General features: G+C 41.3%; 1 protein-coding gene across 11 annotated transcripts in view; it reads right to left on the bottom strand.

The window, feature by feature from the left end:
* pard3ab (par-3 family cell polarity regulator alpha, b) overlaps positions 1 to 10268 on the bottom strand; it is a 243006-nt gene extending 232738 nt beyond the window's left edge. For all 11 annotated transcript variants that reach the window (XM_023424526.2, XM_087178806.1, XM_087178812.1 and 8 more), the window contains exon 1: positions 9892 to 10268. In XM_023424526.2, the coding sequence (XP_023280294.1) occupies positions 9892 to 10011 (120 nt within the window). In that variant the 5' untranslated portion in view covers positions 10012 to 10268. The remainder of the gene's footprint in view (positions 1 to 9891) is intronic.
* Between the last annotated feature and the right edge of the window lie 3849 nt (positions 10269 to 14117).

The raw sequence follows: 14117 nt of genomic DNA, 5'->3' as shown, positions 1-14117 counted from the left end.
AGAAAAGCAGCAAATCCTCACATTTCAGAGCTGAAACCAGGTGACGTTTGTCATTTTTCACCTTACAAACGATTGGTTGATTGACTGATTGATCGACCAATTAATGCAGCAGGACACTGGAGGACATTTTTAAATCAGTTTTAAATCTATTTGGTCTATTTAGGTTCAGTGAGCTAATAGGCCAGTGTTTGTGCTATACAGGTGAGCTACATCAGGTGCCAGTCCTCCCAGACTCCGCCATTTGCCTGCTGGACTACACAAGGAGCAACCCAAAAAGCCCAGCAGCCAGAGAGGAGGGATGTCACACGTATGAAGACTGAGGTTCAAGGCCCTCATGCCTCTGCTCTGCCCAAAGGCCAATAATCATCTATCTGTCAAAGGCAGAGCTCTCGCTTGGCCTGTCCTATATTTAGCAGACAAAGCCTCATCAGCCTAAGTACTGAATTCAATTTCAAGGGACATCATTAATCTACACTCATAAATCATTTGGGTTATGCTTATGTAGGCTCGTCATTCCTCTGAGGAGCATGTGGTTTTTCTGTGTCCTAGCTAAACCTCGCATTTGTCTGTCGGTGTCACCGTGTTTGAAAAATTCAGACCATGCCGGTGCAAGACCTCTATCCCTCCATCAAATGCGTGTGGGTTTCCATGGAGAACACGTTTGGCGGCCTGAGCTCTGCAATTTGTTTCTCTGCATCACTAAACCACCAGTTTTCTCACTTAGCTGTGGGCAATTAACAGCTGGATGAGAACAACAGGCTCTGTTATTGGGGGGGGGGGGGGTTTTGAAGACTCTGGCAGAAATAATCTCGCAGGAATTACAGAGGAAGAAAACAATAAGCCAGCGTCTAAACAAAGAGGCTGCAAAACAAGAGCAAAAATAAAGATCTGGGTCACTACAGCAGATAAAAGAGGAGAATAACAGTGTGGTAGGAATATGAAGTCCTCAGACTCGATCAAACCTCCTGGCTGGATCAGGCTGCACTGAGGGATACAGTATATCTGAGCCATGCTGCTGTTTGTTCAGTGTCCTCACATTCCTCAGGGACAATCCTCTCCCTGTGCTCTGCGCTCCACACACAGCGAGTCCTTGACATTTCAGTCAGTGTCTGTCCACTGGGTGGACAAGGGACACTCAGGCCTGTGAACAAGGCCAGTCTGCCTGCTGAAAACAAGCGCACATTCATTTTTACATTTAGCTGATACTCTGCTCTAAAAGCAAATCAGCACTGAGTGAGCGGAGAGGGGGAGGGCAGATGCAGCAGGCATTGATTTGCTCAGACTCCTCAACAGGGTGTTGACCTTTTCTAACCAGGCATCTACGTACTACATAGTATTTATTCAAGTGCTCCTATGGGCTTATTTTTGTAAACTCAGCTCAAAATTTCTATCAATTATGATAAATCATGGAAATTCCTGAGATTTGGACCATAGCCACTTTGTTACAGACTTTGACAAATAATTTTACTGTTTGTTTTCATTGCTCCTCCCACATACAACAATACCGGCTGGCAGAAATTTGTTTACAATAGGCTTGGGCAATATCCAGAATTTAATACCTAGATACAGTCCAGGCCAGGCATCACCATTTATTATGTCACAGAAAATACACACACACACACACACACACACACACACACACACACACACACACACACATATATATTTTTTTTTTTTCGCTCTTTTGCACATGCCAGGAAATATCATGATATTCGATATTATTAAATATTGGCCCAGGCCTAGTTCACAACCTGTCTGACCATCTCACTGCTCATCTTTCTTGACCTATCTGACATCATTTTAGCTGCTCATGTTACTACATCTCAGAATGATACTAACCCAAGACCTAAATTGTGATAAACCAAAATCCTTTGAGTACAAGTCTGACATACTATCTTGTGTGAGTATTTCCAGTTTAAGCTGCTTTATATACTTTTACTTCACTGTATTTCAGACGGAAACATTTTTCTTTTACTTCAGTAAATCAAATTATGTTCTTACATTGTGGTTTTGTTTCTTTTAATTAAGTAGAGCTGAAATTATTAGTCAATAAATATGTAAGTCAACTGACTGAATTTATCGACAACAATTTTGTTAAACATTTGCTTAACATTTCAAGCAAATATTGTCTGGTTATAGCTTCTACGATGTGTTTTTTTGCTTTTTCTTGTATTACAGCCAATTGAAAAAGTCTGAGTTTTGGACATTTGGTTGGACAAAACAGGCAAATAATTAATCAAAACAAAAAATAGCATAGTAATAATATAAATAATCATCATTTGCAGCTATATAATTATGCAAAGGATACGAGTACTGAGTATTCCCCAACAGATGTGATTGTGAAGCCCAGCACCCTTTTATAGCAACATTAAGCAAATTCAATGTGGTTCCACCTGACAGGGTGTGAGACAGTGGATTTTTCCTTCATCGTAAACTATAAAAGGCAATTTAAAGGTAAAAGCTTTTCCATAGTGGCGGTGCTGACATAAAACAAGCAGCATATTAAGAATCCAAAGAGGAACATTGTTCCTTTCTGCACTCGGAGACGACGCCTGGGCTTTGTAACCTCCGTGTTTATTATGGGAGAAAACTGATGACTACCCAGTTATGCTTGGCCAGCTTTAGTATAACTATCAGTTCAGACTATTTAAATGTTGCCGTTGCTGAAACCACAAAACTCCTGAGTAAATTCAACCTGAGCTGACTTGAACAGAAAAAAAAGCACAAAGATGAATACGACACACTGTTCTCCACACAAGTAAATGACTCTGTTCTGTAAGCAAGTCACTCAAATTTCTAATAACTTCAATAACACGGACTTGTGAGTTTTCATTTTATGCCAGATGTTTTATAGTGTTACATGTTTTAAATGGTGAACACAGTATATCTTTATTTGCAAAATACTTCAACAAGACTCGCATTGAAATCTGCTCGAGGTCGAATCATGTTGTGGTTCTGCTTCTATAATGACTGTATTCTGCCTCAAACACAAGTTTTCTCAGCATCACACCCTGGTTTTCCACAAACACCCTCCTATGAAAACACGCTGAGAATCTCTTTCATAAATAAACTGAAAAGTTCTGGTCGACAAAGACGCACAAAAAAAAAAGTGATCAGAGCAGAGCAGTGTAGATATCATAAAACTTTTTTGTTTATGAGCTTCCTGGTCCTTTTTTTCCCTGCACTAGTTTACATTAAGGAGCTTCCTCTGTTTATGGAAGACAGTCTACAGCTAAACCAAAGGGGGCGGTGGAGGGGTGTGGGGTGGGGACTTGACCTCAAAAACACCACCCTGTGATGCAGGCGCTCATCAAAAGAACTTCAAGTGCTGGTGATAATTTTGAGGCATCCATCATCCAGAAATATGCTGCTGTCAGTCAGTCTTTGGCCTACTTTGTCTGCTTGAGGGGGAAGGTCCGGCACCATATGTAGCCGGCTTTGGTGCACATGGTTGGGGTGCCAATACTCAGCTGACTGGACCCATGCCAGAGTTCAAGTAATCTGTTTTCATAGCACTCTGTAAACCACTTAAGCTCTGTGTATCATTAAGTATTATGATCTGTGCTCTCATTAACTCAGCCCTGCCCTCCTCTTGGTCAAGAGTTCAGGCAAAAGGCGAACTTTACAGTTTCGTCTTTTCTGCTCTTTTTCAATGAAGGGAACATTTTCAAAATCATGTGTGGACAGTTTGGGATTAGCCTCATTTGCAGCAACGTACAGTATGCGCCAGTACCAAAGCATGTAGTGTCATTATGTACAGTGTCAAACCGGTCGAGTCCTCAAGTCAAGTCTCAAGTCAGACAAGTCTGAATCAAGTCTTCATAAGCAATTTGCATGTCAATAGCAGGCCTGTAAGGTCTCTGAAAGCTGACCATTGACCTTACAAAGCATTTAAACTTTTTTATTTCAAAGTTCCTTCAACAAACAGGCTTCTTAAATTAATAAATAGTCAAAATATATGTCCACGCACATCTTGCCTGTTGCCGTTTGTTCCAGGAGTTTACAGAGTTAAAACTTGAGACTTGAATGAATCTGCTTTGAAGTCTCAAGTCAAGTCTTGTAGAAGAAGAATTCTGTATGTTTCAAATTCAAAAAGTTCATATGAAGCGTTGTCCAAATATGTGTAAAGGAAAAAAATGTTTACATGGTAATGTAGAGGGGCAAGATGTGTGTCAAAAGAAAAACTTAGCTTGAAGCATACCGACTGCATAAAGAAAAGTCTCACGCTCTAATTTCTGTGACTAAAACTGTCTTGAGTTAGTGAAGTCTCAAGTCTGCAGCACTGCCATGTAAAGAATCAAATTTATGACGATAAAACCTGTTTGTCATGTTCTTACTTTCAACCAACTATAGGTGAACTTTGGATCTTACAGATAGCACCCTAACCCTGCAGAGACATGTTTAATGTTCTGTCGGGGGCGTCCATGCTTTGGGATTTCATCAGATTCAGCCGTTACCTCTACTGTAAACATCTCTGGCCAACGGCATGAGTTTAACTTCTAAAATGTAAATGAACTTCAAAAAGGAGGGCACCGGTCTTCCCACCATCTGAGATCTCTGCAGTCAGCACTTTACAGCCTCCTACTTCACACCAGCTGCTCTGCTCTGCTCAGCTAATGATTCACTCCACTCCTGGGAAAACTCTGCTGGCAAACGACAAAAGTGGCAATTTTTTTTTTATTATTATCACATCAACATGTCAAACACTTGTAAGGATGACAGCTCACTTATGTAAATTTCCTCACAGTGAGGTAGCATTATTGAGCTATGACTTAAAAAAAAAAAATTAAAAAAAAAGTCAGTCACAAAATGCACAGCACAGCAAAGAAGCAGTGTGGGAAAGGTGGTAATGCGAGCATCATCAGCTGGAAAAAAGAAAAAACAATCGTGTCTCATGTCCTAAGGAAAAAAGATTATATACTTCACAGCTGCTGACCGCAATCATCTTTCCTGTTATTCAAAGCCTTTTATATAATGTCAGTAATTTTATATAACTGCTTGAATTCTTAATTTTCAAATCCACTGCTATTTGAGAGTAAGAGGAATACTTTGAGGCAGTGTGTACCTGTTTTATCAGCATATATTAGGTGTCACAACCACTGTGCATTCATATTTTACTACAGTTTCACACAGGAGGCCTCACACGGCTAATTTTCTCCAGTTTGTTCCAGTGTGTCTTTAACTGACTCCTTTAGGAAATGAAATGCCGTGCTGGGTTATGTTTTAGGACATTTTTCACAGTAGTCTGGTCAAGGGCAAAGTCAGCGGCCCGGGGATCATCAGTGAAGCTTTTAATCCTGCACTGTGCCCGTTTTGGAAGCAGGAACCCCTGGCTGGTACAGCCTGGTGACATGAGGATCAAACAGATGAACTGTAAAAAAATTTTTGGGGCTTATGACCCGACATGAGGTGGATGTACTGCACCTACACTAATGGTGCAATCAGGCTTAAGATTTCTTTCTTTGGCCCAAATTAAAATGAGAAATAATTAAATTATCCATCCAAAAATGATTGATTCATTTTGGTATGCCAGGTGAGCTAATGGATAAAAATGTGTGTAACCTCTGGTTTTAGGATTGATCGCCACATTGCAGTCCTCACTGAAAACACCTGGGCGTTGCATCTTAAGGAAGCTCCACTGAGATTTGAAAGTGAACTGCTGTAAACTAGCTAGACAAATAAACATAGGAATAAAGTGTTCCAACCATGCCTGGTATGGACACACCTCCATGCACAGAATAATACAACCAATGTTAAGATGGCATAGTAAGAGCAACCATGTGAAACCAGGAAGCACAGTGGAAATCCCCTCATGATAACATCACAAGTGTCATTCTTTCACTTTGCACAGACCACAGGTCACAGACCAGTGAGGCCTGAGACTAACTCAGGTCTACACTCAGTCAATCAAATCCAGTGTGAACATGGCCTTTAGTGAAGCGTGACTCTATTGCTGTCAGTGTGAACGCTGCACTGACATTGTGCACTCACATTCCAAGATCCGTCTTCATTATCATATTGAGTTTAACATCCCTTTCATGCATGTAATTATATAGCTCTTTTGAACAAAATGGGGCTGACTTCAGAAGTTGGAGCTTTTCCTTTGAAGATGTGTCACGTTTCTGGTGGCGAACATGTTAATCTGTCAGAGAATGACCATAACACCAGCAGTTAGCTTTCACAGTGTGCAGGACCTTGCATCTCAAGGCCCTGTCGGCCATCAGAGGCTGCTGCACTCCAATGACAAACACTGTAACTAACTGTGTAATATCTCGAGCACACTACAGCACATAGAAATGACATCAGGACTAGTGTTGAGCTGATTGTCCATCGCCTATAGCTGACAGTCATCACGATGTTGAACCCAGCATCGTGACCCCCCCCACCCCACCACCCAGCTGGTCCACACCCTGCACACACACACACACACACACACACACACAGTAATTCAAGTGTATATTTATTACTTATTTGCTATCTATCCATGGGGATATCCCCAATAATCAAGTTTAGCCGCAGAAGGAATGTCACCCAGGGAGTGCAAAAATGTAGGATGGGTTTATTGTAATCATTATAATAGCTCCTTGCGCCTGATTTACAAAAGCAGAAAGCAGCTTATTTAATCACACTATTTATCGCCCGGTGAAAGCACGTTTTAATTTAGGTCCAAACATAAAAATTATTTTTAAATCTGCCGGGTTTGCACCTGCCTCAGTAAATCAGGAGGCAAGTGTCAGAACTCACCTACAGAATGAACTGTCCTGTTCTCTGCTATACCTGTCTTTAACAGATAATTCCTTATCATTATATTGCTATTAATCGTATTTCACCATGTCTCACCTGGCACATTTAAACCCGCCCCCTCCCACTGAATTTAGGACTAGTGGTCAGAAGAAACATTGATCTTAAGCTGCCATCGTTGGGCTCTGAGGATATGTGATGGGCATTTTTGCCAATTTTTTGACATTTGATAGATATCTAATCAATTTAGGTAAAAAGTAATCATTAGCTGCATCCTTAATGGGCTCATCAGTAACACTGGAGCACTATTTTCAACCACACATTGCTCAAGAAAACCACTTCACCAGACAGAAGAGCAGACACCTGCTCCCATTGTCCGCAAGAGGTCAAAGTCATGTTAAAGCTGTCTCCCTCAATGGTCGAGTAAATGCACAATAGCCCAGACTCCTCCGGAGGAAACTCCAGCAGTGAGAGACAGTGAATGGAAATCTGCTGTGAGCTGCATATGGACACAACAGTCCAGACACCTGATACCAACCACCAAAACTCATGATTCCTCCGACATGCCAACACTCACGTCACTTGAGGGTTTGGAGCATTGAAACCACGAGACGGTTTTCCAGTCAAGGGTGTCATTTTAAACGCTTGCCACACTTAGTCAAATGGGTGAACATTAGTGAGAATCTACCCTGTGATCTGTGGAAGGAAAAAGAGCAGCGGAGGATAATCTGACACTGTTTTTTTTTTTCTTTTCTTCTCAAGACGTTCAGAGATTTTGCAGCTAGCAAAGTTGTTCTGTCTCTCAAGTCCAGTCAGACTTCTGTATCTGAACACTCATCCATGTGTCCTCATCTCTGTCTAATTCCACAGTTATGAGGTGGCTTCAGGCCCTCAGAAGTGGACTGCTTTTTCTGTGCTAGAGGAAGCATTCCTCTCTAATGACAGGGGAAGGTCCATACAAACACTGAAGCTGGAGAAAACACCCAAACTAAATTTGGGCCTCTTATTAAGACAGGCTGACCAAAAAAAAGAAAAAGAAAAAAAAAGCTGTGCTCTTCAACACAACATCTGTGACCAAAACACTTCCTAAGACACACACTAGACACGAGACATGAAAATGCCCAGTCTTGAAATGTGGGCTGGGTGGGACTAGAGCAATAAACGCACATGTGAGATGAAATGACAAGGGTGTCATATGTTGAGGCGGTACGTTTTGTTGTGGGTGAGGATCATGAGGAGCTCTGTTTATTTTATCATTTAGATCAAAGCTTGAAAGAAAACAGAAAAAGAATTGGATGTGTGGCCTCATTTCCAGCACACAGACACAACACACACTCTACATTAAAACAGCAGCAAAGTCGGGGTTTCGAGGCAATTGTCCTTTCATAAATTGTACTACAAATATCTGAGCCTCTAGCCAATCGCAATGATGACTTCAGCTAGTAACCACAAACGGTTTACATCCCAAACACTGTGCAGAGCTGGTTGACAGAGGGTGGCATCTCTCATGGTCCTGGATTTCATCAGGGTTTATGTGAAAATTAGTATCTTCTCTGTGCAAAAAAAGGGGGAGAGAGTACTTCAGTATCAGCCCGTTCTACCTGCTCAACATCTCAACTACGCAGTGATGTTCTCGTACTCTCTTCTCTCTGCTCACACTGAATTATTCAACAGGAGAGGAGGATACAGTATGACTTCTAGGTCACAATCCTCAGAACAAAAAGAGACGGTCCTAAAGTTAGCGAATGGAGGGGGCAAAGCATGAATCATTTATGAAGCCTGAAGAGCTACTTTCCCACAGTTGTACCTTATAGGCTGGACAATAAACCAAATTAAATTAATTACCGACCTAAATTTACTGACATCAGCCAATTTAATAAACAGACTGAATCCCAAATGTGGGGATGAATTATATAAACTTAGATTACAGAAGAGTGACTAGAGTTTTAGACATACAGTAGAATTGTATTTTTGAATGATTAAAAGAAAAAGTTATAATGGTCATGATGCCAAAAGTGAGTGGGTTTCCTTGAATTTTCATGCAGTAAACATAGTCTCTAGGACTGAGAGAAAATATATAATATATGTTTTATTATGCTCCTGCACACCCAGTCTCATCTGAAGATCTAGCCAAAGAACCTTGCACATAAAGCACATAGCTATGGTTCAAAGGTTATCTGCTGCTACCCTGACATTATGCAACAAGTTTTCTTAGGTTCACTTTTTATCTGGACGATTTATGTGTCAGGTCCATGCCTCCACCAGTCAGCTGGAGCAGCTTGGCATTGCAGTTTCCCTCCCTATCCTACAGGGCCTGGTGCCTGCTCAGACTGCCCTGCATCTGAAGATCTTCTCAGATAATCCTGCATTTAGTTCAAAACTGTGGTGTAACATAACTTAGCAAAAAATAAAAAAGTCTTCCCTGCAATCCTTGCATTTGAAGCATCACTGATTGATTAGTCCTGAAGTCTTTACTTGGATACTCCAGCCAGTCCTGCAGGCCACTATAATAAGCTCATTAACAACTGAACAAAGAGGAACGTTATATATTTTATTCTTGACAGACACATTAAAATAAAGTGTAGACTAACCTGATAGGACTTTCCTGTTAAGCCTACTAATTAAATTGGTCTGCACTGAAGCCCAAACGCCTCAGACGTCAGTCCTACTTCTGCAGCCTGCTGGCTAACTTGCTAGTAGGCTAATCTCTGCTGGCAACTTTCAGAGGCATGAACTGAGAGTCCTTACAACTGGGTTACTAAGTCTGCAAGCGTGTTTGTGCACAAACGTGTTACGAACTCCTATTTTATGCCTTTGAGCTGCAGTAAACCCGAAACCACCACAGTAAGATTCCCAGAGGAAGTTTTGTGGGTTTACAAACACAAGAACCACAATGGCGGTGCGCCTTTTCTTTGAAAGCAGCAACACACGGCGAATAATACGCACATGCAGTCTTGATGTTCTCATTCGTTCAAGTAAAGTGTGCAAAACGAGCACGAGCGAGCAGAAACAGGCGCCCCTCTCCCTCTACTTTGCATTTGTTTTAAGTTTGCGCCATATTGAGTGCGCCCGCACAGAGCCCCTCCGGACGTCGCAACATTGTTTCCAGGATAACAAAAGCCGCAAGAAAGCAAAGTAGCCGCCACTTACCTTGGCTATAGCCTTCTTGTATCTCATGACAGCCTGCTGGATGAGTGTGTGCACTTTAATATTTCCATCCCCGCACGGCACCACCACCCGGGTCCTGCCAAAACACACCGTGACTTTCATGGTTTAGTATCCGAGATCTTGCCCAGATTCGGAGTCAAACCGAGGAGAGGAGGAGGAGGAGAAATCCGTGTGGAAATAAAACAGGAGCATGGGTTTTTGTTGGTTCTGCTCCGCGGCTGTCCCGGTATTCCTTTGTAGAAGCGAGAACTAAAGGTCTTTCCGCCTCTCCCCGCCGAACGACATTGTTTTCTGTGTGTTTTCAGACCACCTGTTTAGCTTCTCTCTCTTCTTCCTTCCCTCCCTCGATCCCAATCCCTCTCTCTCTCTCTCTCTCTCCCTCTCTGCTGAGCTAATGCTCGGTCATATGTTGCGTTCAGGTGCTGTTGGGATGTCGGAATCGGCGGTTGACTGTGGAGCCCGTAGTTGTGATAACGGACATTGGTTTGACATTGTTTTCATACACAATTTTTTTTGTCAGAATGACGGTGAGAAATAGGCAGCAGGCAGCTCCCTGATTGAATAATCAAATAAAAAGTAATATCTGGTCATCAATCACTGCTCCAGTTTGATGCTAAAAAATTGTAAAGCAGACCTAGGTGAATATGATACAAGGACATAACCAATTTTCGCCATGTTTGTTGAGGTTACAGTACCTCACTGAGTAAACTTAATCTACAGAGGAATGAATTAATGGCTAGCTATAACAATGGAAAGTATGCCTTTGCTTTTATCAACAGAGGTGTGTTGTATTTAGGGGACGCAGATCATACTTTATTATAAGCCCACATTTTTAATCATTATCAATGATTCAATTCAATTCAATTCAATTTTATTTGTATAACGCCAAATCATAATATAATTATCATATCTTTAATCTAAGTTGTCTCACTGTGTGTAGTGTATATTTGTAGGGCACATTCCTCTGCATTGCTAAGGAGAAAACAGCTGCAGCAAGTGATTAACTAAGAGTTGAATCCCATTGCTACAGAAGATGCAATGAAGCTTAGATAACAGCTACTTTAGGATATTAATGAATAAACAAATCCATTAGTCTACAAGTTAGATGTGCAGTCTGTTGTCCCCTAGCTCGTTGCAGCAACATCAGTCCTGTGCTGTTTTCACATTGCAAGTTTCATTATGTATTTCAGAGATCATGAAAAAAAAAAGTGAATGAAGCTGTCATTTCCTTCCTTATTGTCTGGGGGGGGGGGGGGGGGGGGGGGGTGTGCTGGGAAATCACATCTGGAACTTCTAACTTTTGAAGGTGGAGTTTACAAGCGGTACATGAAGGCATCAGGGGAGCAGGGAAGGCCACAGTTGCTGTGTCCCTCAGCTGAGGAGATGGTGGGTAATGGATGGCATGCAGGGAATCACTGCTGCGCTGACAGAGACAAAAATACTATTAAAATCAATGCATCCACTGAAAACAATGCAGGTGCCTATAGAGCCTATAGACCAGTCCCGACAAGAATAGACAGTTAAGTAGAGTCCCCTATAAACATTTTTAATGGTCCCACTTTGTTACTGGACTGGTTCAATGGTTGGGCTTGAGATCAGACTGAAGTTTAGAGTGAAGCAGAGATTAGATTTAATAATAGTGTGTGACTTGTTAAGTAATTCAATTCTTCTCACGTCCAATGATCCAGCAATTTTTTTCCTAATTTGCCTAAATTTGTGTTTGCTCAGTTATGGTATATACATATTTTCATTACTACACTTAATGATACAGCATCCCCTTGTTAAAAGCCTCAGGTATTCTCGTGCACCTGCTTGTTTCCTTTTTCAGTCAGCTGTCCCACCTGGGGTTTGAAACTGAACCAAACCCCCGAATGAAAAGCAGTCCAAATCTGTCTGGGGAGCTTTTAGGAGCCGCTCCAACAGCACATGGATGGACTCAAACCAAAAGGAACAGGCTGTTGTAAGAAAGCATCCACCTGAGTCACAAGATCATCGAAAAGTTTTTTTTATTTTAAATTCCATTCAATTACATCAAGATGATGACAAAGAAGATCCAGTGTGGAGTGAGATGCCCCTACTCTCTCCCTTGATTCAGTGTGGGATATAGAGCCCACAAGGCCCAGAGGGGCTGCAACACATGGTTTAGTGAGAACAAGAGAAGAGAGGAGAACCACTGAATTTCAAGTATGTGGAAAGTGTGTGTGGTTTACATGGGCACTGTTTAAATGGGATCGCTCCACCACCTAGTGCCAGCATACAGCTGGGAGGCTATTTTAACTCTTAACACAGCTGGAGCGCTCACGGGCCACCAACCACAGCCTCAGCAGCTGTCACGATAAATTAAACAGCCCTGACTTTGGAGAATATGAGCACTTACTTGTTCATGGTGGTTTTCACAAAAGGTGACATAGAGGAAATGTGCAATCACACTGGCCAGATAGAAGGTAATGACTGGGCTATTTTCAGTGAAGGAGACTATTGAAGGGGTTATTGCATTACATTTTAGACATTTCGCTAGTTATTTGTGTGCAGATCTATGTGCAATTCAACAGTAGAATATGATTCAATTTCAACAGCATTACAAGCGACTGTAGTGAAGTACTGAAGGTCAAAGGTGAACTTGTTTTACAAGAGCAGTTGAGTAGATGTGCTCGGAGAGGAAACAAGAGCCATTTAACAAACTAAATCAGCATCGGCTTATAACTCACAATTGATTTTATTTTCCTCAGACTTTAATATAATTCAAGGTCCTTGAAGACACATGCAATTTACTAAATGTTTTACTCCTGAATGGGAAAACCACCTCAAACTCAAACTATTGTTTCCAAGGTCAAGACTGAACTTTGATGCTCAACAGATGCAAAGTATTTGGAACAGAAGTCTTCACATACTTCATGAGCAACCAAGTGTGGTATTTGGGCTCTTTGGATAATATTTATCATGCAAAATATCTGGAGGTATTTGGAATTTGATATGGGACTATTTCATATGCTTAGTTGACAATGATGTTACATTCAGGTGCTCTTACCTCCCACATTTGTCTAAATATACAACACACCAATGAGCTCCATTAATATAAGGGATACATAACAGCTACTCCAAAAAGGAAAGAGGCATATTTGCATTTTCAGATTTTTGGCAGCCTCAGTCTCTTACATCTTATCATACATTATTATGGTATTTATGGAATATCACTTTTGTGAGTGAATGACACTACATAACAACCAGGAGACCACTTAGTAAAAGGCAACAAACTACTGTTTCATGCATATAAAAGCAAATAGTAAAATACAAAGAAGATATACATTGGCTTATCATTGAGCACAATGTTCATACAGTTCATATAGAGTCCAAAGGTAGTTGCAGACAAAGTTATTGTTGAGGAGAGTTGTCTGTAAACACTGCAGCACAGCTTCCATACGCCCCTAAAACACTCTGGATTAATTTAGGGCACAAGCTGAATAATTAACATGTAAATATCCACCTGTCTGACACAGCATTATATTTGAATCAGTGGTGACCTCTGGTGGTGCAGAGGGAACAGTTTCTCCTTTCACAGTGATGATAACCTCTCCCAGAGTAAATCATATTTGAGTGATTGCATTTGAAAATGCTATTTTTGAAGATATTGCAGTGGGATTGCTGGCCTCTGCAGAAACTGAAGCTAAACTGCATTGCTTGTATGAAGGAGCAGTTGAAGTAATATTAAAGGAAAAGGCATGAAGAATGCAAACTGTAATGTAAGCAATGAAAAAAAGTTTAAAATGAGAGTCATATTGTTTAAGTGAGTTGAAGTACACATAGAAAGAACAAGCTGCATTGTCTCTTACGTAACCTACACTGTAAATCCTATCTCTCTTGCTCATTTTACAAGTTTTTACAAACGACCACCACATGACGATTGTTTACATGCATACCAACTATGGAGGCAGTTGAAACCATAAGGCAATGCCTGCTACTTGACAACCTCCTTCACAATAGAACCGACCTCAACACAAATGGCAGCGTTCGCTCGGGGCTTTGTACCACGACCCAGCTTGGTCAGGGCCACGTGAGCTGAGTATCATGGCCAAGGTTTCTCAAAGCTATGTGTTAATACCGAGTTTGCTCAGGGCTTTGTATCACGACCGAGTTTTCTAAAGGCTATGTATCACGACTGAGTTTTCTAAGGGCTATGTATCATGACCTAGTTTGGTCTGGGCTGTGTA

Source organism: Seriola lalandi, unplaced genomic scaffold, assembly GCF_002814215.2.
Source record: "Seriola lalandi dorsalis isolate HSWRI2012SDOR001 ecotype SW California unplaced genomic scaffold, Sedor1 jcf7180002054736, whole genome shotgun sequence".
Lineage (NCBI taxonomy): Eukaryota > Metazoa > Chordata > Actinopteri > Carangiformes > Carangidae > Seriola > Seriola lalandi.
The sequence above is the reverse complement of the archived record's forward strand: the minus strand, read 5'-3'. Positions and strand labels throughout refer to the sequence as shown.